General features: G+C 49.9%; 1 protein-coding gene across 1 annotated transcript in view; it reads right to left on the reverse strand.

Moving 5' to 3' along the window:
* Nucleotides 1–26,378, reverse strand: part of bbs9 (Bardet-Biedl syndrome 9) — a 102,555-nt gene that overhangs the window by 50,111 nt on the left and 26,066 nt on the right. The window contains exons 15-19 of the mRNA XM_084706496.1: nt 22,403–22,543; nt 21,566–21,661; nt 21,064–21,236; nt 20,509–20,661; nt 4,882–5,064 (exon numbers count right to left, since the gene is read on the reverse strand). Of these exons, the coding sequence (XP_084562622.1) occupies nt 4,882–5,064; nt 20,509–20,661; nt 21,064–21,236; nt 21,566–21,661; nt 22,403–22,543 (746 nt within the window). The remainder of the gene's footprint in view (nt 1–4,881; nt 5,065–20,508; nt 20,662–21,063; nt 21,237–21,565; nt 21,662–22,402; nt 22,544–26,378) is intronic.

Here is a 26,378-nt window from a genome sequence, read left to right on the forward strand (position 1 = left end):
ATAGAGAGGGATATATTGAGACAGACAGACAGAGAGACAGAGAGAAAGACAGAGACTGAAACGAGAGAGCAGGGAGAGGTAGAGGGGAGGTAGAGGAGGACTAGGTATGGGAGAGAGTGTTTGTGTGTCGATGTGCGCGAATGACAGGAAGGAGGGAGGTGAGGGAGGGGGGAGGGGGAGGGTGGAGCGGGAGAGAGTGAGACAGGGAGGAGACAGGGAGGAGGGAGTGAGAAGGGTGGAGGGAGAGAGAGACAGGGAGGAGACGGGTAAGAGGGAGAGAGAGAGGGAGGGAGATACTGATGAAGGGATGGGAAAGAAAAGAGAAAGCACAAGATACTCTGCTAACAACAAAGTCTCCACAGTCCGCCCCTCCCAGGCCGGCCCTCCCAGGCCGGCCCTCCCAGGCCGGCCCTCCCAGGCCGCCCCTCCCAGGCCGCCCCTCCCAGGCCGCCACTCCCAGGCCGCCCCTCCCAGGCTGCCCTTCTCCTAAACACCCAACATTCCAGCTCCAACGGCCAGTCTCTGAGGAAACGCAAGATGACAGGACGGAGGGCGGTTTGACACTTGGCCAGGAGAGCAGAGCTGACATGTCTTGCTGCACCTCCATCAGAACCCCCCCCCCCCCCCCCCTTTCGCAACAGCACATTCCCACCACCTACTGTAACAGCAGGTCAAAGGTGACTGTAGGGGACAGGCTGCGGTTTGGATCGGGGGCCCAACAAGGCAGGAGACGGATGGACGGCAGCAGGGAGAACATCTCCTTCCACTTCCTTGGCAACGTAGCCGGTCCACTCGGACCAGACCGTTTGAAGTCCCCCCCTTCCCCGACACACAAAAAAAGCTCCTTTAAATCGGATTTCTGAACTTTCCAGAAGCTGGAAGGCTGTTGAGGAGGTCAGAGGGGAGGGTCCCTGGGGGGGGGACAGCCTGTGATGTCAGGATGTGATGTCAGGATGTGATGTCAGGATGTGATGTCAGGATGTAGTGTCATGGGGATGCTGCGGGAGAGGAGCCTATTAGAACAAACTGCAGTGCTCCAGACAGCCGTCTCTCAGACGACTGGGGAAGTAATTTCAACGTCGGGCCGGTTCTCCTGGTCAAAGTAGCGTGATGTGCGGTCGGCCTGGCGCCGGGAGAGAAGGATTCCTTGTCCATGTCACCGAATGTCGAAATATTTTTTCTTTGTGGAAGCTAGATTGAGAGTGATGTTTTGGAAAGACACATGCATGCTTCTATTCTTTATATGCAACAAACTAGGTAATTTAATGCTATGAAGATTTACTTTGACCAAAATGTACAGATATTTATACGACGAGCTTTTTTATTAATTTATTTTTTATTGTCATCTTAGGCTATATATGGAGAGCATGCTAACATGATATTCATGTAGGATAAATGCCCTACAGTCCGTGATTGAGTGATTAATTGAGTGCTTTGAATTCGAACAAGGAAAAATGTGTCTCTAAAAATGAACATCAACATTTGACAGGCATTGTATGATGACAACATCTTTTTTCCCTAAACTTTTTAAACATTGAATGCATCTCACTCATCCTCTCGGCCCGCTGAGGTGTTTGATACCGCTTCACGTGTTGCTACCGAGACAAGCGCTCGTTTCATGTCGAGGCAATAAAGCATCAGACTGGAATTTGACTGGAGGGATGATAATGGAGAAGACGATGGAGCAAGACGCGAGGAGGAGAGGTGGTATGGGTTCCTGAAAGTTGAAGTAATGTAAACATTAGAGAGAACAAGGTGCAGGAATAGAACAGGGTCAGATGAAGTCAGCAGCTCTATTCAGAGTCCAGCGGGGGGGAGAGAGTGCGAGAGAGAGAGAGTGCGAGAGAGAGAGAGTGCGAGAGAGTGCGAGAGAGAGAGAGAGAGAGAGAGAGAGAGAGAGAGAGAGAGAGAGAGAGAGAGAGAGAGAGAGAGAGAGAAGGGTAGCAGGCGAGCGTTCTGGTTGGCTGCATCGGTCTGCTGGTTTGGGCCAAGCTAAACAAGCTCCCCGTCAATTACCAGAGACATGGGTTTCCTGTGACACTCCTCCTCTCCTCCTCTTTCTCCTTCCTGACTGCCTCTGCCGAACTCTACCGAAGCGAGAAAAGCCAATCACATTAACCCTTCCCTCATCCCTCCATCCGTCCAGTCCTCCCACGTCCCACTCCTTTCTCCTTCGGCCGAGGAGGGTCACTGTTCTGCCACATCTTCCGTCATCCCTCCTTCTCATCCTGTTTTCTCCTCTAGGTCTTCAACCCTGGTCCTCAGGACCCACCGTTTTGCAGGTTGTAGATGTTTCCCCGCTCCAACACACCTGGTTCAAATGAAGGGTCGTTGGCAGGCTTATCATTTCATTCGAATCAGGTGTGCTGGAGCGGGGAAACTTCTAGAGACCTACAGAACAGTGGTTCCCTAGGACCAGGGTTGGGAACCACTGTTCTAGAGGGAACGTGCTGGTATTCCTCTATTCAACTCCCTGTTTACCTCCATTCCTCGCGCCTCTCGATCTTTTGTTGTCGTTTTAGGACTCGGGGGCTGGAAGGTTCAGTGGACGTGTGTCAATAGAGCTAAGTGGCCTCCTCTCCTTGACTCTTCTAGCTAATCCACCGAAGGTTTGGTTTTCTAATCCCACCCACCACTCCTGGCCGCGCCGCGGACAAGCCTGCTTGGAATCCTGTCAGCATTCCCAGGTATTTATCCCCGAGGAATTCCATTGAAGGGAACTTCAGCGAGGAGAAAGAGGCTTCACGCTCACCTGGGATGACCTCGCCGCGGAGGATTACGCCAGAGGTCGAAGGTCACGCGCTGGCCGGGCGGAAAGGTGACGCGTGTTCTGGACCCGCAACTTTGATACGGAGGACTATGGGCTAAGCCATCTCTCCCTCTCTTGCGCACAAAAGCGTGCACATTCCATCCGTCAACTGAAATGTACTTGCTCACACACACACGTGCAATTTTCTAAAAGAAGCCTGTCTGACTCCATCTACCCGGGTAGGTAATCCCTCCGCATTGGTGTCGTATGAGTGCGTCTTTCGAAAATAACCCTCTCCTCATGTTTGTGGTAATGCAGCGAGCATGACCGTAATTACCTTTCATTAACTTAATCCCATTCACAAGAGCAACCGCTACAACAAACACACACAGAAACACACACACACACACACAGTACACAGACACTGTCTCTGTGTCTCTCTGGGGGGCTCAGAAGCACTTTCAGGTGCTGTCTATTCCAAGCTACTGGCAAAATGTGTGCGTGTCATGCTCTATATCAATAGATGCATACGTGTGTGTGTATGTGTGACATACAGTGCTTATTCCATTCCCCCCTCCTGAGGAGACAGGAGAGTCATTTGGTGTGAAACTGGGTTAATGGAGCGAGCTCTAAATAGAAACAGTCTGAGTGATAATGACACACTGTCTTTGATCATATCACCCCACACACACACACAACTAACCCTGCCATACACACACACACACACACAACTAACCCTGCCATACACACACACACACACACACACACAACTAACCCTGCCATACACACACACACACACAACTATCCCTGCCATACACACACAACTATCCCTGCCATACACACACACAACCACCCAACATCCCACAAACACCACACACACATGCATAACTACCAAACCCCCCCGCCGCCACAGACACACTTTTACACACAACTACCCCTTCACCCACACACACACCCCCACACACACAGCCCCCCACACACACACCCCCCCACACACACACACACACACCCCCACACACACACACCCCCACACACACACCCCCCCCCCCCCCACACACACACACACACACACACACACACACTACTACCCAACCTCCCACACACCAGCATACAACTCCACTCCCCCGCCCGTTGTCCCCTGGGTCTCCATGCAGGCAGGGTTCTGCCGGTGTGTCAGAGGGCTCTCTCAACACGCCTGTTTATTTGACATTTAGAATCACTACCAGGACATCTCACCCTCCCCTGCCCTCCCCTCCCCCCCCCCACACACACACACACTCTCTCTAACACACACGCCCGTCTCACACGGCCCCTCAGTGGAGCCCCAGAGCCCCTCTGACACAGTCGGCCATATATAAACCCTGCAGGTTCTCTTTCGTAGGTGTGGATCCCTGATAGTAATCCACTGGGACGGAGGGTCGACCACCTCCAAGGTCATCAGAAGGTCAATGTATGGGGACCCTGTCTCTGTCCCTGTCCCTCTCTCTCACACACACACTTTACACACACCCAGCGGTGAGGCTGTCAGGGAATGTTGAGTGGCACCTGTGAGTGAGTGTGTGTGAGTGTGTGTGTGTGTGTGTTCTACAGGGAGGTGGACCACTTAGGGGTTTTAGAGTAGCCCAGGGAGCTGCACTGTGTTTGCTCTGCTGAGGGGGGGGGGGGTGAGCATGCAGGAGACAGATGTGGAGACAGGTCAACGTGTTTGTTAGTCTGTGTGTGTGTGTGTGTGTGCATGCGTCTTATCACTAGGGGCTGACAGCCCTGTGTGAGTACCTGTGTTTGGGTGTCCTTTTCTTGACCATTTTCGGAGAGGGGGAATTCGTGTGCGTCCAAATGACGTGCAATACAGTAGGAGTGTGCGTCGCTGTGAGCGTTTGTGTCTGGGTGTGTCTGTGCGAATGTGCGCTTTTGCTTTTTGCTCATGTGTGTTCATGGGCGAAGCGTGTGCGCGAGCACCCGTGTGTGGCTGCGTGCGTCCGTGTGCGCGTCCGTGGAGTCACAGTGTGTTTGTGTGTATCTGCGTGCGTGCGTGCTCGCGTGGGTGAGTGTGCGTGTGTTTGTGCGTGTGCTCGTTTCTGGATGCGTCTGAGTGTGTGTGTGTGTGAGTGTGTGTGTGTGAGTGTGTGTACCAGCTGGGGCGTGTCGTGCAGCAGGGGCAGCAGCGTGGCCTCCAGGATGCTGCTCTGCTCGGGGCCCAGGCCCTGCCACAGGGTCACCAGCAGGATCAGCAGGTGGCTGGCGCTCCGCAGGCGCGAGAAGGCCCGCTCCAGGAGCGCCCTGTTGTCCTCCGCCGCGTCCGCCAGGGCGATCACCTGGGGGGGGGGGGGGGTTATAGTTAATGCATGTTTGGGTAACTCTGATGCTGTGAGTACTGTGAACGATAGCGAAAGGGTGAGAAGTGGGCCTGAGGAGAGAGACGAGGGAGAAACTCAGAGAAAAGGGAGAGAGAGAGACCAGACGAGAACTCTCCAAACGCAGAGGACATCCTGTCGGAGGAGGGAGGTGAGTGGGGGGGCTGAACCATTAGGTGTGGTCTGAGAGCTGAACCTGAGCAGGGGAGGGAGGGGTGTCAATCCCTCCACTCTGGGCTGGAACCACATGAAGGAGTGGTGACGGAGAGAGATGGATGGGAAGAGAGAGAGAGAGAGAGAGAGAGAGAGAGAGAGAGAGAGAGAGAGGAGCACAATGACCTAGGCTATTTGACAATAGGTTTTACCAATGAAAATGTCCCACTTTTCACAGTGAACAGAAACACCAATATAGATCTATAGTACATTTGGCTTGAGTGAGGCCTGAGGAACTGTTATACTAGATTTATGCGCACAAACGTACGTACACACACACACACACACACACAGGTAAAACCCCAGGCACTCTAACCCAAACACAGAATCTCTCCTTACCCACAAACCCCAGAGAGTACCTCACTTCACTCCACCCCCCCCCCCTCCACGCCATCTCCCTTGGCAACCGTGTCACTCAGCCCGACGTTAAACAAACGCTGAGAACGCCCCCCCCCCCCTCTCCCGAGCAAAAGGCACTTTCAAAGGGGGAATTTGGTGGTAAAGATTGGTGTGTATTGATAAAAAGGGCCGCCCTGCCAAGCTAAATGGAGGTCCTAGTCAAGGGCCTTATTGTGCGGGGCCCAACGTAGCGCTGATTGATGCCAGCTGAGGGGAACACAAAGGCACATTTAGCCCCCCGAAAATCTACACACACACGCAACATCCAGAACACACAATCCCTCACACACACGCCGCCACACATTCACATGGGCAGGGTTCCACTGGGGATGATACGGGGGGAGGGGGGGGCGGGGGGGGTGACACCTGGGGTGACACCTGGGGGGACCCCTGTGTGGAGGTGCCTGGCCTCGCTGTGACCTCTGCCAGCAGAGAGCAGGGTTAGCGTGTAGCCCAGTGCGTCGGGAGCTACGTACGAACCTTCCCACACACCTTCTCTCTACTGCTCTCTAGTACCGTGTGTGTGACTGTGTGTGTGCGACTGTGTGTGTGTGTGTGTGTAACATATCCATGGAGGAGCAGAGATGACACGCTTAGGCGTCCTTTTCCAACCTGCTGCCACGCCAACACTCCCCCCCATCAGGCCCGTGAAGGGGCGTCTAGCATCCCCCCCCCCACCCCCTCGGGGGGTTGAGGACGACTGCCATTCCACCCCGGCTAAAAATACTGAACACCTCAGTCTGCTAGCATGACCCAGACCAAACACTGCTGTTACCAGACTGGCCCAGGAAACTGGGTATTCCTGGAGTCCCAAAAACCACAGACAGAGAGGCAGAAATACAGAAAGACACACACACACACACACTACAGTGTGCAGGAAAACACACCAGTGAGCTAGAACGTGCACACACACAGACATAAACAGGTCTTGGTATACACCAGTGTCATGTTAGCCTCTACAGGCTGCGAGATGGATCACGAAGGGTTGTAGTAGGTTCGAGTTGAACCTTGAAAAACAGTGTTTTACCAAAGAGTTGATGGGGGGGTCATGTTGAAACCTCCACTCCACATAATACTCATTTGGTTAGAGAAGGAAGGAATCTGGGAAAATACATGTTTTCCAAGAGAGTGAAAGATCGGCCGGAACATTTTTGATTTGTATGTACTTTGTGACCGCAGTGTGACAAGAAAGAAGTGCACGTGTCTGTCTGCCTGTGTGTGTGTGTCTTTGTGTGTATGTGCATTCGTACGTGTGTGTGTGTGTGCACGTCTCTGTGTGGGTGTGTGCGTGCGCTCATGCTCAGTTTAGCCGGTAGATTAGACACTTCCTGCTCAGTTGGCCACAGCAAGTAGCATGGACACACTCCAAGCCACTTACACACCACCCATATGTGTGTGTTTCATAACACACACACACACACAAGGCAGTGCGCCATCTCTTTGGATGGAAAATGACAGTGGTGTGTTTGGCAGAGCGACGTGGCAGAACTCCTCCCGCTCGCTCAGGGGGTCCGGAGAGACGAGGCAGAGGAGACACCGATAGGCCCAACAGGAGACACAGAAAAGAGGGATCGCGATAGAAAAGGAACGAGAGAAATGGTGTGTGTGTGTGTGTGTCTGCGCGGGGGGGGGGGGGGGGCGGTTAAGGTTAAGGGGGGCCATGAAGAGAGGGAGCGAGAGAGAGGAGTGATGGAAAGAGGGAGTTGAAAGGGAGGGGGTTCAAACAGGAAGTTCACAGAAAAGTCAGGTTGTCGACATAGAGCCATGTTGTTCACCCTGTCCAAGTAGACCTCCATTAGTAGATTAATAGTCTTTTAAAGGTCACTGTGTGTGTGTGTGTGTGTGTGTGTGTGTATCCACGTGCGTTTCTTTTCAGCTCTATTAATAAATGAGTAGTAGTTTCAAATGCTGTGTGTGTTGTGGATGAGAGTAATCATTCATCAGTATGTACAGTAGTAACAGTCTCACTCTTTCCAAGTTATCATTAAAAAGCCAATTAAACACAAGTTTTAACCATGGCCAGAATCTCAGGGCCCATTTCCTTCAATATATCTACCCAGCGTGCTGTGTAAGGTTAGCTGAAAACCATTTATATATAAAAAAAAGGGAAAAAAAGAACTACAAAACAGTACAAACTAGCTGAAAGGACATGCTGTGTTTCATGTTTGTTTGATCCACCTGTAAGACAAGGTTTAGGAGGCTCAAGTACTCTCTCCCTCCCTCCCTCACACACACACCAACACAAACACGGTATGCTTTGCCCCAGAGTGGAGCGCGACTTAGCTTGATTAGCATCTGGCTAGCCGATGGACGGACTGATGGACAGTAACCGCTTTTGTCTGCCGTCTCGGTAGCGGAACAGCTAAGTGAGATAACACTGTCTTCACTGGTCTGATAAGAACAAAAGAGAGGGAAAATGAGGGAGATAGATAGCGAGAGAGACAGAGAGAGAGAAAGAGAGAGAGAGAGAGAGAAAGAGAGAGAGAGGGAAGGAGATAGAGGGAGAAAGGGTGAGAGGTAGATAGAAAGGAAGACAGTAGAAAGGAGACAGTGAGAGAAAAAGAGAGAAATAGAGAGAGAGAGAGATAGAGACAGAGACAGAGAGAAAGAGAGACAGAGAGAGAGAGAGAGAGAGAGACAGAGACAGAGAGAGAGAGAAAGAGAGACAGAGAGAGAGAGAGAGAGAGAGAGAGAGAGAGAGAGAGAGAGAGAGAGAGAGAGAGAGAGAGAGAGAGAGAGAGAGAGAGAGAGAGAGAGAGAGAGAGAGAGAGAGAGAGAGAGAGAGAGAGAGAGAGAGAGAGGGAGAGTCAGGCATTGTTTACAGAAGGCCCGGCGGGGTCTTCAGAAAGACAAAAAGAGAAGAGTAAAAGGATAGTATCTGGCCTCACCCACACAGGGAGGGGGATGGGGGGGGGGCAACCTGAGATGGGTTATCAGCTCTGGTGAAAGGCTCCAAACCGCACAGCCAAGATAAAGCTACCCTCCTCCTCTCTCCTGCCCTCCGCCTCCGCTCTGCTTCCACAGCCGGTCGCCCATCTCCACGTCTGTCTGTGCACTCCCTCTCTCCCTCCCTCCATCCTCATCCCCCAAACACACTCTGGGGGGGGGGGGGGGGGGGGGGGGGGGAAACGTCTGTTAAGGAAAACAATAGTCCTCACATCATTTGAGTAGCTTGAGTCTAAAGCTTGAAAGCTCGGTCCATGAGCATTATATAACAACGTATGGTTTTACATCAATCTAAATCGCACTCGACAGTATAGGAGGTCTGGTTTCGGCCTTTGCGCATATCTGGTTTCTGCTGTCCGACTTTTTCTTGGATCGATATGAAGGGATCTGCATCGCGCCACTCTTTTAACACCTCATCACTTTCAGGCCCGGAGGATTCATGATGTCATCAAAGAGGGACTACATGGGACGTACGGCTACCATGGTGTTATGCAGCATCTTGAACTGCAATTGATTGTATTTTTTTGTACTTTGAGCAGCTGCACTTGCACACTATGTACTATTGCAGGAAGTACGCACAAAATGGAGCCTATTTGGGCCATCCTACTAGCTGTGAGGTTGAGTATCGGAGCTCAGATCTCAGGTCAGATGGGTGTTCCTCTGTACTGGTACAGGAGACATGAAGAGAGGGTGAGGCTGGTCTGAGACCAGCACGGTTGACCCGTCTGCTGCCTGGCAGGGTTTTATGGATGATCGCTGTGTTCTCTGGACAGGCAGTAAAACATCTCAGGGTGATTTATGAGCCGCCGCTCCGTCAAAGACCATGACTTCACTTTTGTTTTCACTTGGATGGAGCATGGAGAGGTGTGTGTGTGTGGGATCGGTTGGTTTGTGTTTTTTCAACACTCGTGTGTGTGTGTGTGCGTGTGTTTGGAATGTGCAGAAATGCTCAGATGCATGGGGGGTACCCGCACACACACACAGCCCCTCTCTCTAAGAAACCGAGTTCAGTGGTTACTCCCCCTCCTGACTTTAGGGTGGTCCAGACCCAAACAGGGCGACTAAATGAGAGACCCCTGCCTGCCTAAGTGACACCCAACCTGGGATTAACACTCAGGCGAGGTACAGGCTGCAATTGCCCCAGGCCCACTCCAAAATGTATTTTTAAGTTTACACAATGAAATCAAATTTAACAATCATATCTTGGGATTTAGATTCAAGTATTTCATTTATTTAACTCTCAACTTTGCCTAACCCTAATCAGTAATTCAACATGATCATGGTCATTGCAATATAATTGACAATTCTTTGCCCAAACATTCTTGGTCTTCCTGAAGTGTATTTGCTGTGATGGTGACGATGACGGGCCCGGGGTAGATAGAGGAGCGGAGCAGCCATGCTTGCAGGCCTCAAGGCAGGATCAATCCCAAACATATGGGATACTATGCATATATTGACTTGGCTTCACATGAGATTAAAACGGTCTAGTATGGTATAAATGGAGAGCACTTTCAGTTTGAACAAGGGCCGCACACATTCTGCATGTGTGTGTGTGTGTACAAGTAGGTCGGTGTGTGTGTGTGGTGTGCTTCAGGTCAGACCGGGTGATGGAACACAGGGCTATCCTCCCCTGGAGGGGACGAGGCTGGGGCAGATGGAGGCTGGGGCGGATGGAGGCTGGGGGGGATGGAGGCTGGGGGGGATGGAGGCTGAGGGCGGATGGAGGCTGGGGGCGGATGGAGGCTGGGGGGGGTTAAGGCTGGGGGGGTGAAGGCTGGGGGGTATGGGGGCTGGGGGCGGATGGAGGCTGGGGGGGATGGAGGCTGGGGGGGATGGAGGCTGGGGGGGATGGAGGCTGGGGGGGTGGAGGCTGGGGGCAGATGGAGGCTGGGGGCGGATGGAGGCTGGGGGCGGATGGAGGCTGGGGGGGTGAAGGCTGGGGGGGTGAAGGCTGGGGGGGTGAAGGCTGGGGGGGATGGGGGCTGGGGGGGTGAAGGCTGGGGGGGATGGGGGCTGGGGGCGGATGGAGGCTGGGGGGGATGGAGGCTGGGGGGATGGAGGCTGGGGGGGATGGAGGCTGGGGGGATGGAGGCTGGGGGGGATGGAGGCTGGGGGGGATGAAGGCTGGGGGGGATGGAGGCTGGGGGGGATGGGGGCTGGGGGGGTGGAGGCTGGGGGGGGATCTTTCTATAGCACACACTCTCCCGGGCAACTGACAACACGTCCGCCCTTCATCAAGTACTCTTAAACAGCTGTGCAGTGTGCTGTTGAGGGTCAAAGATCAAACCGACACGCCGACAAACGCGCGCGCTTCCTCCCCAGTGCACAACACACGCCCTGCTTGAGACACACACTTTAAACCAAAACACACTGATCTGTCCTGACACATCCAGTCACACACACACACACACACACACACACACACGGCAGAGAATTCTCCCTACGTTCCAGTGTTCTTGGCTTTGCAGAAGAGGAGAAGTTCATCGTTTGTGGCAGAAGTTCACCTGAAGGGTTCATTTTGATAACATCTGTGATTAGAGTGAACAACACTGGTTGAGACACGTGTGTGGGTGTGCATATGTGTGAATGACATATACATGTATACAGTATATGCATACGTATGTATATATTTCACTGACGCTGGAACATTCTGACTGTCATTAAGTACACTGGTGCAAAAGAAATACTGAAAAACACCATTCCTGTTTTTCAAAACTGACATTCGACCTTTTAGCAAGTAGCTGTGCATTTTTGTGTGCGTGTATGCGCGCACGTGCGTTAGTGCGCGCGCGCGCGCGTGTGTGTAGGAGAGCGTCTCTGTCCGTCCAAGGCTTCCATATTTAGTCTCTCCCAGTCTAACTGTGGGCCTCTAATCACACAGAGGCCTTCCTTTCTACTCATTTCAGTCCACACACACTCCTCTGGTCTGTCATTAACAGCTCAAACTCACCTCCCAGGCAGCACACACACAAACGCACACACACACACACACACACATAATCATACACATAGTAACCACGCACCAAGGCCTACGCAACACAACGCGACCTAACACACAACCCCACAAAAACGATAGGGTGCACCTCCTAGTAGAGACAGTAGGGTAGGGGTGGCAGCTTTGACTGGGATGTGTGTCCTTCTGAAAGATCCCCTGGCTGGAGGAGCAGGTCACGCAGCAGAGAGGCGACGCAGGCAGAGGACCAGCACAGTGGCTCCCTGGGAGGAGTTTCTCCTCTTAGAGAACTCTCACTCAGAGAGAGCTGTGGGGGCTTGGTGCTGCGTGTGTGTGTGTGTGGTTCCTCAGGTTAATACTCAGGAAAACAGCGAGGGAAAAAGAGAAACAAATGTGTGCGTGTGTGTGTGTGTGTCTGTGTGTGTGTACAGTATAGAGCATTGCAGATCTGTTTGTGCAAGAGACAAAAACAAAGACATCCAATCTCTTGCAGACACAACACTGCTGATCCTGGCTACAAATTAGCATCAAACAAAGACAGAGAGTGAACCCAAACACACACACAGAGAAGACAGTAACACACACACAAGACCACAACACACACACACACAGAAAGAAGATCAGAACACAAACACAGAGTGACGACCGTAACACACACACACAAGACCATTACGCACACAATCACACACAGAGAAAATACTGTGACACAGTAGAGGTGTTCAGTGCAGCTTAGTCAACCTTTCAAATGTTAAATTGTTCTGTACATCATAGGAATGTGTGTGTGTGTGTGTCAGTGTGGACCAGAGGCCAGCTAACGTGCCCCAGCAGAGACCAACTGTCCCAGAACCATTTCAGGGGTCACAAGCATGTCAACAGAGTCCACTTTCAGGAAACGTGATCGCGAGCCTAAGTGCAGTGAATAAGTCATAGCCTCCTATGTAAACCAAGGTATTACTTTGTAGAGAGAGGGAGGGAGAGACTGACTGAAATTGAAGTAAGAGAGCCTGGTGGAAATGGACATGATGATAGAAGATAGAATGATAGAAGGAGAGAGAGACAGAGAGACAGAGAGACAGAGAGAGAGAGAGAGAGAGAGAGAGAGAGAGAGAGAGAGCGAGAGAGAGCGAGAGAGAGCGAGAGAGAGCGAGAGAGAGCGAGAGAGAGCGAGAGAGAGCGAGAGAGAGAGAGAGAGAGAGAGAGAGACTGAAAAGAGGGGACTCGAGGGGGAGAGGGAATCAGAGAAAAAATCTAACTCCCTTGAAGCAGTCCAGACTTAACAGCCCAAGTGTACCTTTGGCAGGTAGACATACACACACGCACGCACGCACACACGCACGCACGCACACTAACACGTACACACACACGCACCATTAGACTGAAGTTAGAGGTTTGGTCTGGGTCCCAGTGAAAATGACACTAATTTGAAGCTAAGGACATTTGGCAAAGACGACTCCTGCTGCAGCCCACGAGCCACAAGCTAATGCTAACTGTAGCCTGTAGTTCCCATTCAGATACAAACTGCTTATGAGAAAACCAATGTCATAAATGCAAATGCTACTACCGCTAAAGCATGCTAATCTGATGATTGCATAGTTGCAGAGCATGATAAATCCTGACGACACAAGCTTTAATGATCCTGAGGAACGCCACAATAGGGGCATTGTCTCCTCGCTCATCTTAACACACATGCCATAAACACAGACAAACACACAGCATATGCAGATTAAGTCTCAACCCCTAAACCCAAACTCTAACCCAAATTCTAACACACACACACACACACACACACACACACCCTTGCTTGCTATGTCCCTGCGACGCAGGGCTCTGTTTGCCCATGCCATGCCTGTTTGCTTTTCTCTCAATGGTCTCCTTTGAACGCCCCACGGCGGAGGAGAGGGGGAGAAAAAAATGAGGAGAACTCTGGGAATTTTACGGCAGCAAGATAAATATCCGCGCCGTGGCGTCGCAGGTAGAGACACATGCCGACATACACACACACATGCGAGCGCGCGCGCACGCCTTAGTGGGCGAGCCTTCTGATTACAGAGTGAGTATGTGTAATCACATAAAACGGGTATTGTCTGCAGGCGGAAGCGACACATACATGGCAAAGAAAGCAGAGAGGGGAGGACATGTTGACTCTGGAGAGAGCGCAACGGGAGAGGTGATCAGTCATAGGGCTGGCCAGTCTTCCACACACACACACACACACAAACACACACACGCGCGAGCAGGTTACCACAAATACATACAAACACCAATGTGCATTCCATACAAGCATGCACAAGTCGCGCACACACACACTTAAGAATGAGTTATTCAAAAACATTGCACCAGTGGACCTATGTCCATCAGGTATAGGGAATAAATATTCACAACCGTAATCATTTTTGCATATGCTCGACAAAACACAAACACACACATAAACACAAACACACACACACAGGCACACGTTCTGTTGGCCGTTACTTGCTTGCAGTTTGGCCAAATCTTTAACAAACAGGATTCAGATCATCACTCATAAATTAGTAGCATGAAATAAATGTCCTCCTGGATGTGAGCCTGTTTGTCTGTGTGTGTGTGTGTGTGTGTGTGTGTGTGTGTGTGTGTGTGTGTGGAACAGACAACTATTCATACGCCGAGGCCATAGAAGGTAAATCAGTCGATTTATCAAAAAGCGGGGAAATGTCGCGTGAACTTGGCCAACACAGCCAACATATGCAGCACTAATTCATCCCAGAGACAGGGGTTACACACACAGCCAAACACACACAGAGAGACAGACACAGCAAAACACACACACACACTGCTAAACACACACACACAGACAGAGACAGACAGACAGACATTGAGAGAGTGTGTATGTGTGTCTATAGACAGTGGCGGGGTAGTTGTGTGTTGTCTGTGGTTAAAGGTCCTGGCTAGGGTGTAGTGTTGTTGTTGTTCTGTAGTCCTGTCACCATCCATCAGTCTGCTGTCTCTAATGCCTTTCTCCTCCCTGCACACCAAGCTATACGCATAGATAGACTGTATGTGTGTGCGTGCGTTTGTGTGTGTGTGTGTGTTTGTCAGGAGAGTAAATCCACTGGTAAAGTGTATGTGAGGCCGAGGATGTGTAAAGAGTAACATACTCCGAAACGCTTACAGAAGACTAATAGCCATGCTAAAGTTTCTACATGACAAGAATATCTGATCTGATTTGACGATACATTTGGCACGGTGACATGAACGAGGCCAGGATCGAGCTCATTCATCTGATGACCCGCAAACGGAGGGAACGTTGTTTGACGGCGATTTCAGGTTTAGTCCTGCTGAGGTTTGCATCTTGAGGTGTTTCAACAGTAGCATCGAGCTACAGGGGGGGCAGGCAAGTCCCCAGGAAACACTGCAGGGCGCGGCGTCCTCAGAAGACCCCTCTGTGGAACTGGAGCTAATGAGCATCAGGGGAAAGGATGGTGTGCGTGTGTGTGTGTGTGTGTGTGTATTTTCACAGCCTCCTTCGTGTGTGTGTGTCTGGGTATGAGGGACTGTGTGTGTGTGTGTGTACCTGTGACCGGTTTTGACTCGCATGCCTGATCTGAGTGAGTAAGCTTGCGTGTGTACCACTTTAATTACGCCGCGCGCATAATCCCGTTAGCCGCTGGCTAACCTGGGATTACGCGCGACAAAAGGCCAGCGGGAGTGGGCATGCTCCATAGTCAGGGTGGAATCCAGTCCCCATTCAGCTGGTTAAGAGCCACTCAACGGACAGAAGGAGATTAGGGCCCTAACCCGCCATAGCAGCAGGGGCCCCCTGTGGCAGTCCCTAAGGCCCCTCTATCCCCCCTCCCTCCCTCACTCCGTCCCTGTCGCCCCCCCGTAGCTGGGAGATGAAATGACATTCTTCAGGGCCCTAATACCAAAGGATTGGACTGGAGGAGGCAGCAGGGTGGTGGTGGCGGTGGGGGGCATACCTGGTAAGATTCTTTGTGGTTAGAACTGTAGATGTACAACGCACAGGAGAGAAAGCTATTAAGAGGGGGTGGGGGAGGGTCCAAAGACAGACTAGACTGACAGACCCCGGAGGTTGCTACGCTATGTCTGAGTGGTCACCGAGGAAGAAGATGAGAGGAGGAAGCAGTAAAAAAAGACAAAAAAAGAGGGGGGAAAAAGCGTTCCTTTCTTCCATCTTCCTCTCTCTTCTCCTCTTCTCATTGGCAGATGTACAGACAGACATACTGTTTGTTGGTAATAAAGGGCCACCAGAATCTGAGTCCCACAGACCCGCCCCCGGACAGTAAGAACAGTACAGCAGATAGGGTGCTGTACCCCCCAAACATCCAGACTTCCAGCAGCCAACCGCCTGCCGTCTGCCCTGCCTTTGGGCAAACACCTGGGAGTGTGCGTGTGTGTGTGCGTGTGTGTGCGTGTGTGCGCAGACTGGCAGAGATAGTCTTTGCTGTGGCTCAGGGATTTCACATTTCACTTTGATAAACCCCCAAACACCCCGCCCTCTTCTCTCTCTGTCACTCCCCTGCTGTGCATGGCCCGAGGGCCCATGATACAGCAGCCCAGACACACAAGCCAGCACGTACACGCACACACACATACAGACACACACACATACACACACACCAACACATCCCCGCACAGTCACTGACTCAAAGTAATGACCAATCTCCTGACCCAAGACACAATTTGAAATTGCCCGGCTATTTTCATTATTGTATCCATGAAGTGTCATCTCATTGACCAATTCTGCCTTGGAACCGTGTCTACCAACAAGGGTTCTCACACTACTAATCTGCTGACTAGCTTGACTGTGCCACACACACACGTTACACACTCAGTTGTATCACAGTCCCCACACACACACTTGCCCAAGTCAGTCACCTGAATGAAAGCCACATTGATAAGACAGACATTTACATAAACAAACTTGTCTAAGTAAAAACATACCAGGCCGCAGTGACCTCTCCATGTGTCATTCATTTAGTGTGTGTGAGAGAGAGAGAGAGAGAGAGAGAGAGAGAGAGAGAGAGAGAGAGAGAGAGAGAGAGAGTGAGCAAGCGAGAGTGAAAGATAGTAAGAGAGAGAGACGGAGAGAGTGAAAGACAGTGAGACAGAGAGAGAGAGAGCGAGACAGCTGATATGTGTAAATGTGCGTTTCCTCTGTTAAATACCCTGGGGTCAAAGCAAGAGGAAAAACAGAGGAACTCCCTCAGGTCCTTCTGGCCTTTGATCTGCTACCTAAACACCCCATCGCACCTGAGAGACTGCCTTTCAAACACACACACACAACTCGGCTTATCGAAAAAACACACACACGCAAAGCCTAAATCACAGAACGATGGCACAGTCCACCCACAAACACATCTTGAAGAGAGCCCTGACCATTAATCGCAAGGGGGCCTCAGGTACACAGTGGGATCTGTGTTTAGCCATGTTTAGCTGTGTTTAGTGCTCCATTTGGGGCTAAATAAATCAAGACGCTGTCTGTGAGAAGCCTCCATTACGGGGCCGAGAGGCCCATCAGGAGCCTGTCAGTCAGGACCGCTAGCAGCCCACCTCCTGCGTTTGAACTGCTAATTACAGGGAGCCTCCGTTCAGCTCCCAGACAGAGACGCTCACTAGGTTATCCTAGCGCGCTAACGCTAACACTAACAAACGGAGGCCATTTTACCTCTGAGGAAAATCGTTGGGAAAATATTTATGGGAACAGACTACCCTGCTTACCCCCCTCCATCCTACCCTCACTCTTTCTCGGCCTCCCCATTCCACTTCCAGAAATGTCTATCCAATCTTGATTGACAAGAGTACTTTCATGAGAGGTCACTGGCAGCGAAAAAAGAAAGAAAAAAAGCATGAATGCTAACGCTAGGCTAAGCTAGCCCTCTGGCTCACCTCTCCATAGCTGCCAGATTAATCAAAGCAGAGTTGAAGGGAGAGCCGGGCCGGACCGTAAACCACAGGGCCAAGATGAGTAATGTCTTTTTAAGTAGTGAGAAGGAGAAGTGGGGGAAACAGACACCTCTGGCCAGCTCAGATAGACATTATGAGCCACGGGCGGCTGCATCTGGGCTTCATGAATAAAATATAGGAGGAAGATATGAGGGAAGAAAGAACAATGGGAATATTATCCTGGTATATGAACGTACACCGGACCAAACACATTCTCACAGGGCTCTTTCTGTTATCTCTCAGCTCATTCTGGAAAAAAGGCAGACTCATGTAAACACACAGACACACTAACGAGGGGAAATCCCCAAATCCACAGATACACAAAGAAAATGTACCCGTCTGGCATTCCTCTGAGACCAAATTAAAGGGGTTGTTCAAACAAATTCCAAATTCACCACAGACTGTTCCATTTCCATTGTTTTTTTTGTTGTTGTTTTCTTATTTATGAGTATGCTTGCTTTCGCACTGACAAATTCAACCAACTAGTAATTCATTTCATTCACCATTATATAATGTAGCAATGATGTAGGCTAATGATTTCCAGAATGTATGTCCAGAATGTAATAATGCCATAAAACGTAATTCAATTCAAAAGAGTTTTAAACCTCAATAATGTACGCAATTATCTTGACCAATATTGTAATAAAATGTATCGGATAATATAATACTATTATTGGGAATGTATTCAATTTTCAGGTAAGTCTTAAAAATATTTTTCTCAAAACTTTTTGACAGATACTGTAGCCTTGTAGGCCTAGCCTCCTCTGTTCATCTTCAGTCAAGAGGTCTACATTTTGTGTTTTAAGAATTTAGGAATGTTATATCTGGATTTGAAATGAAAGAATGACTCTTGGGTTAAAATTCAGACGTTGAATTCCTTCAGGACATGATTAATGTCTCAACAGACATTGAATTCACAAAACAAGCCAATGTGTTCTACCAGAGATGAAATACTGGCCAACGCAAACTCTTCATGCAAGGACGAGCTGAGCAAGCAACTTCTGAAGCATAGATCAGTCCTTAGAAAGCTGCATAACTCATACCCAGATATATACATGAATTATTAATTTGATGCGTACATCACTCTTCCGAGTAGCCGTCGATAGTGTCCATTAAGGTGCAAGTGTATACATTACAGCACGTATAGAGTGTCATAAACTTCCCGAATGCGTCGCGAGGGCAAGCGGGAAGCGGGAGCTGGGAGAGATAGCTTGATGGACGGAGTGACACTGGAGTGCATTAGTCATGGTTAGCCTAGCCATGCTAAGGGACGGACTCAGATGCCTCGTCAGCACTAGCTAACGGAAGACACCGATACATGAACGCTAGTAGTACCACCAGCGCGGGGCCGTCGACCAAAGAGAGACGCTGACTGGTACTTCTATTATCCATGATTAGCCTAGCGGGAGGATTAACACGTTGTTATCTGAAAACAGAACAGATTTCGGCTAGGATCAAATATGAGAAAGAAATCACTGAGAAAAAAACAAGGCATTGACAGAGGGGTCCAATTCAAAACGTCTTTTGGATGAGGCCCTGGTAAAAATGTTGTTCATTTTAGAGTGTGTGAAATGATATTAGGCAGACATCTGCTCTACTCTTGAGGTCTGAGCCCAGCCAAGGTTTTACCTTGGGACACGTGTATGGTTCTTCTCAGAGGAGGAGAGGTGGTGAGGTACTGGCACAGTAAATATCTAATGAAGTCATGATGTCACACACTCAGTGCCGTAATGGGAGCACAGCTAATGAATGGCATAAAGGGCGCCCCACCAAACTATCCCCTACTGTAAACAGCGACGGCAAGGGACCATCACTTTTCAACGTCGCACAGCCTGTGCCTCTTTGACGGACGCGCACGCACACAAACACACACACACACACACACCAAACTAATTCAACAGCGAGCACACACAATGAGAACCCATCAGGCAAGTGACCACAAACTCACAATAGTAGAACTGAACTAAACACACGAGGGCAGACAAGAAAACGTTTGGAAAACCTTCCGACATCACAGAGTAACACACTTCCATCAAACACACAGAGAGAGAGAGAGAGACCTAAACAGAGATTTCTAATGAGGTTGCTGTGTTTATTCCTCATTTACAAAGGAAGGCTCCAGCGCCAATTACCCGGGCCTCAAACTGAGACAAACACAGAGACACAATGTAGCCCTGTGTACAAACAAACACCGTCTCAACATGTACGTGAATGTATGCAGAAAAGTGCATGTGATTCTCTGTGTGTGTGTGTTTGTGTGTGTGTATGTGTGGCTGCATGTTAGTCTGCCTGTAAGTACAGCCTCGGCCGTGGGTATGAAGTAACACCTAATCAGTAATAGCAGGAAGTACATAAATCAGCTGAGTAGGTCTATCAGTCTGTAAATCAACACTAGCACAATCATTACTGTGTGTGAGTGTGCGAGTGAGTGTGTGTGTGTAAATCACAATGGGGTGTGAGGTAAGCACCACTTGAGGCCTCTCCTAAAATCAACACTCCCATCCACGGAGGAAAGAAACAAGTAACAAACACGTGCTCTCTATGCCCTATGTCCCAGTCTTGTGTGTGTGTGTTTGAGTGTGTGTGTGTGTTCATGTTGAAGTCGTGTCAACTGTGTGTTGGGGTCAGACCTACAGTATTGTATACAGTATGTGACAGTGTGTATGTGTGCGCGTGTGTGAATGTGTGTGTGTGTGTGTGTGTGTGTGTATGTGTGTGTGTGTGTGTATGTATGTGACTTTGGTGTGCGTGACAGTGTGTGTGTATGCATGTGACTGTGTGTGTGTGTGACAGTGTGCGTGAGTATGTGTGTATGTGTGTGCGTGTGTATGCATGAATGTGACTTTGGTGTGTGTGTGACAGTGTGTGTGTGAGCATATGTATGTGTATGTGTGTGTGTGTGTGTATGTGTGTGTGTATGTATGTGACTTTGGTGTGTGTTGGGGTCTGACCTGGCGATAGGTGCCCTCCATGAGAGTGTCCAGGTTCTGGAGGGGGGCGGGGGTCTTGTCTTTGAAGCGTGTGAGGAGGCGACGCTGGATGGCCCGGAACTGGACGGCCCGCTCAGACAGCAGGTCCTGGTACTTCTCTGCACTGACGCGCAGCTGCTCCCGGCAGGACACGGAGACGGCGTCATGGCAACGGAAAGGGGACATAGATGCCATGTTACGGCGACATGAAGGTGACATGGTTCATACAAGGTCATGCAAAGTCTCAACGAGCCTTTGAGTGTTTCCGTAATCTGTCGTTTCAGCAAATGAAACATTGGATGTAAAGCAATGTGAATGCGAACGCGTGATAGAAACACCCAATGAGAAGAACACAAATGTAAATGAAAACCAATCAAAACCAAGAAAAGAGAGAAACTGAAATGTAACTAAAAACCACCCTTCCTAACGGAGGACATTCATTTGCGATTGTGACAAATACATCCCTAAAACATGTCAAAGTTAAGTCAAAACCCGCTTCTTTTTTTCCGCTTTGGTATCTGAAACCATTGGGCGCACCTCGAAGTGCTGGTCGACAGTCTCAAAGTACTCGCTGAGAGGGATGGGCCCTGAGAAGCTGTTCCTGAAGTCCTTGACGCCCAGCGCTTGGAAGTGGCTGTCGAACCGCTGCACCAGCTCCTTGGCCACCAACCAGATGTCCTCGAAACTGTCACTCTGGATGCGGTAGCGCTCTGTGGGAAAGAGAGAAAGAAAGAAAGAACGAGAGAAAGAGAGAGAGAGAGAGAAAGAAAGAGAGAGAAAGAAAGTGAGAGAGAAAGAAAGTGAGTGAGAATAGTCACTCTCGTCCAAAGCCATGCATGGGGGGGTTCGAACCTGGGATCTCTTGATATGCAGTCAAAATGCTTTAACCACTGAGCTACACCCATCCCATGCTGCATACTATATCAGTATACCCTCCGTGATGAATACATGCATTCATGAGTTTGTGTGCGCATGCACAGTCAATTCCTACAGAGTCAGAGCCCTGATGTCCGTGTTTGTGCGTGCGTGCGTGTCTCACGGGAAGTCTTGGAGGCCATCACAGTGACTCGAGCCCCGGAGATGAAGTGGAAGGCCATGGCATTGCCTTCTTTATCCTCTGACTTCTCAGCAAAGTCTAGAGAGATAGAGAGAGACAGACAAACAGTAAGAGAATGTACTCCGAGTAAGTCAGAATGTGTCGGTTGGAATCCGTATTTCATGTATTTCCGTATTTCGTGTCAAGCAGCTCTTTCACAAACACACCCAGCTCTTTTTCTTTTCAAGAATGATGGTTCACCCTCTCACACACACACAAAAGCCAAGAATGACAGTCCCACAGTATGTATAGCTGTCCCTTTTTTCAATCACACATAGACATGAATGCAGGCAACACACCAACACACACACACACACTCTCCGGTTCTCATGGGGCCAGTATGGTGTGGTCTCCCGGGATGTCAGACAGAGATAATGCAGCTTATCTCCCCTCAGGACGCCAGCCAAGGTGAACAGAGCACAATCACATTGTTCCTTATCTGACCACGAGTCGCCCTCTACACACACACACACACACACAAGCATACATGGTGGATATACAAATACACATGCAAATAAATATAACCTACTAATCTTTATCCTTACAAACTTTTTTTTTTTTACCGTCTCAGTCTCTCTCGCTCTACACACACACACACACAAACACACACTCTATCTTCATAGATCTTACCAGCTGCAGGGACATGTGTATGGGGACGCCATTCCCAGATCCTGATGACGACTGATAATGAGTGCTTCCCAGGTATCACACATACACACACACACACACACACACACACACACACACACACTCTCTCTCTCTTCCCCTGGTGTCTGTTACCTGGGAAAACCTTGTTGAGGTTGACAGGGGGCTTGTTGGTGTCCACAGTCACCTTGTACTTGGCGTTCTTGGAGGTGGACGTGGGGCAGCAGACCAGCCGGAGGGGCAGGAAGAACTTGGACTGGGCCACCCTGGGCACCCCTGAGGAGGAGAGGTGAAGGTGGAGGAGGATAGGGGGTAAAGGATGACAGGAGGGGAGGAGAGGGGACTGAGATCAACGACGGGCGTGCACAGTGTTTGATAAGAAACGGCACTTGACTTTGTGACTGGTGTCACCTGCGTGTGTTTGTCTGCTGTGTGTGTGTGTGTGTGTGTGTGTGTGTCAGGAAAAGAACCATAGTTCAGTTTAGCTTCACATTCTACAAGGGACTGTGTGTGTGTGTGGTCACTACAGGAAGCGGGGGAGAGGGAGTGAGAAATGTGATATTGTCAACACCAATTGTTTGCTTTTGATCCGGACCTGTGTCTGGATTACGTGCCGGGCAAGGTTTGCGCTATTCAATTAGAGGTTAGAAAGCTCAGTTTCCACAGGCTTAACCACAATATATCCCTACAAACAATCTCCCGAAGCTCCTCAAGGCAAATCTCCAATAGAAAAATAGCCTTTCAGCATTGTCCCTATTTCACAGTCACTTGGCCCCAATCAATCTTTGTCTACACTTGTCCGGTCTAAAGACCACGTGTGGCCAGACTCCACGCAGACATCTTGACTGACTGACTCTGCAGTGTTTTTGGAGGATTCCTCGCTCGATGGAAGTCCTAAAACAGCAACGGGCCGAATTAGGGGGCCGAGGCGGCCAACCATAACTCTCCCGGAGTTGGCTGATGCTGAGCTTGGCAAAACCGGTGCCGGAATAACAGGGGATGGAAGAGAGATGGAGAAGAGAGAGGGTGAGGGAGAAGGAGAGAATGAGGCGGGGGGAAGAGGGAAAAGAAGGGAGACAGAGTGCCCAGGGGTATTTCCCATTCACGTATTTCCTCTCTAGACGACTGGGAAGGAGGATGAAGAATGGAGGGGTGGAAGAGAAAGGGAGAAATATGGGGTGATTCCTCCAGCCTCATGTATATACCTCAGAAAGGTGCCAGGGCAAGTAAAATATGATTACGGAAAAGGAAAAAAGGGAGGAATACAGAGAAGGGAGGAGAGAGGGAGGGAGAGAGAGACCACCAGCTACAGTAGGACATAATACACAAACCCACCTAGACAGCCAAATCTACATGACCTAAAATGTTCAGCTGACTAGCCACTGAACCTAACCATGCAGTATGTTGGTAGTTTGTTGCACGTGTTGTAACATATCGCCCAAACACAAGAAGGCAACTAAACTGTCAACAGAGAGACACAGAGAGAGACAGAGACACAGAGAGAGACACAGAGACAGAGACACAGAGAGAGACACAGAGAGAGACAGAGACACAGAGAGAGACACAGAGAGAGACAGAGACACAGAGAGAGACACAGAGACAGAGGCACAGAGAGAGACAGAGACACAGAGAGAGACACAGAGAGAGACAGAGACACAGAGAGAGACAGAGACACAGAGAGAGACACAGAGAGAGACAGAGACACAGAGAGAGACACAGAGACAGAGGCACAGAGAGAGACAGAGACACAGAGAGAGACACAGAGAGAGACAGAGACACAGAGAGAGACAGAGACACAGAGAGAGACACAGAGAGAGACAGAGACACAGAGAGAGACAGAGACACAGAGAGAGACACAGAGGGACACAGAGCGAGAGGGACACAGAGCGAGAGAGACACAGAGCGAGAGAGAGAGAAGGTCCAGTTCCAGTAGGTTGTCAGGCCCAGTGGAGCTAGTGTGTGCCAGCGGGTCTGATCCCTTCCCGTTTTGTCTGAGCAGGTAACCTAAGCCGTGGACAGGAAAGCACTGAGCATTGGTCAGGCTCTTGTAGTGGACGCTAGTGACATCACAGAGGTAAGATGACTACACCAGCCACCTGTAGTGTTCCTCTCTCTGGCTGTCTGTCTCCCCCTCTCCTTCTCTGACCTTTTTGATATTTCTCATCTACTTCCAGTTTCAATGGCTCGTTTTCTCTCTTTTTTTTTTTTTTCTCTTCTACATTTGCGCTTATTTATTTAGCACTGTCTTTTATCCAAAGGGCCACACAAACGTGACTAGAAGTGCACATTTTTCTAACAATATTAGTGGTTCATACCTAGGAACATTCCAGAGGAGGACACCGCAAAAAACAGTCACCCCTCCTACCACATCTCTTTCTCTCAAACTTGTTCAATCTCTCCTTTCGCAGCAACTTCTTTTCATTTGGCCACTTTCTTAGAGGTATTCTCTCAACATTCCATGGGCCTTAAAAAAGGTCACACACTAACACCTATACTATCCTCCCAGCGCATGCTGCAGTGACTGTTTGGAGCGTGTTGAGAGGACTGCTAGGCCCTCGTTTAAAGCATAGGGCACGTTTGTTTAATGTCCTTTGCAGGCTTTCAACATGCAACAAATTGCTGCCGAAATGAATAAACTGGCTGCCGCCATCAATGACGGGTGAGGCAGAGCAACATTAAAAGTGGGAGAAAGAGTTCAGAGGAGAAAGAGAGGAGAGAGAGAGAGAGAGAGAGAGAGAGAGAGAGAGAGAGAGAGAGAGAGAGAGAGAGACAGAGAAGAGTGAGCACGGGAGGACAGGGGGAACACAGAGGAAGGGAGAGGTCGAGTGGGAGGGATGAGAGAGGTTGAAGAGCCTGGAAAGGACTAGGGAAACATTTTTCCGTCTCAGGTTCACAGTCGCCGTTGACTAGTCGGCACTTTCTCAAAAGACAAACTTTGTGTGTGTGTGTGCCCTTAAAAGAGGGGACGCCCAGACTGTAAATCTCGAGCGGTTCCACATCCTCACACACCGTTTCCTCGTCTATTCCCAGGCTGCCAAGGCAGAGTTACGACCGCCACCACCACTGTGATTTACCTGCCGCTGTGTGTTAGTGTCTGCGTGTGTGTATATGCCTTCTTCTTTGTGTGTGTGTGTGTGTCTTACCTGAGCTACCACTGTTGCCCTCTGTTGGCATACAAGAGATCTACACACCTGACACCACCATGAGGTCACATATGCAGCTTCCACACATGTACTGTATATAACTACTTAGAGCTGCATGTAGAGTATATATGCAGAGCTTGTCTACAGCTCCTCGTCTTTCTGCCGGGTAAAAGGTTGCACTGAAATGGGCGTGCATAGTTGAGAAGTGTCCACTGTGACCTCTTCAAAAGAACAACTTCTGAATGACTCTTCATCATTGAATGAAGTGGTGTGTGCGCGTGCGCGTGCGTGTGTTTGAGGAAGGGTGGGTTTGTCATGTCTAGTCTCTGACCACCTGAGTTTATTTGACCGCGGGGCGACCGTAAGGGATCGCGATCTCGCCGCAGCTGCGATGAGGTCACCGATACGCTGATAGGCGTGCGTGTGTTTGAAGGACAGTGTGTGCGCGTGTACGTGAACGAGTGAATGTGTGCGGTTTAGTTCATGTCTATGTATGCATCCGTGAGTGTATGCACGAGTGTAAAAGTTATTGTGTGTGTGTGTGTGTTGGGGGGGGGGGGGAGGGTCTCCCTGCAGTCTCCGAGTCGACTGTTCATTGGAGGGTTATCCTGCGCTGAATCAAAGCACATAAGCACAGACAGGCAAAAGCAAACACAAACTCGGAACTAGACACACCACTACTAAGCTGCACTGATTGTGTATAATGATTATATATGTGTGCGAGTGTAAGGGGATATGTTTCATGCTTACAGTACCTTTGCTAAGTACGTTTGCAAGCATAATGTGTGTGTGTGTGTGTGTGCTGATGCATCAAATCCTTCAAATCTATAAGTACCTGTTGTGCAAGTTTGCACATGTGTGTGCGTCTCAGCCAGCTATCACGTTACGGGGGAAACATCAACATAGACTGAGGCCTCTTCCTGTGTGAGGCAGAGCTACTGCACCACTACTAACTACTAACTGACTAC

This window comes from Hypomesus nipponensis, chromosome 2 (assembly GCF_054491055.1).
Source record: "Hypomesus nipponensis isolate SF chromosome 2, ASM5449105v1, whole genome shotgun sequence".
In the NCBI taxonomy this organism is placed as follows: domain Eukaryota; kingdom Metazoa; phylum Chordata; class Actinopteri; order Osmeriformes; family Osmeridae; genus Hypomesus; species Hypomesus nipponensis.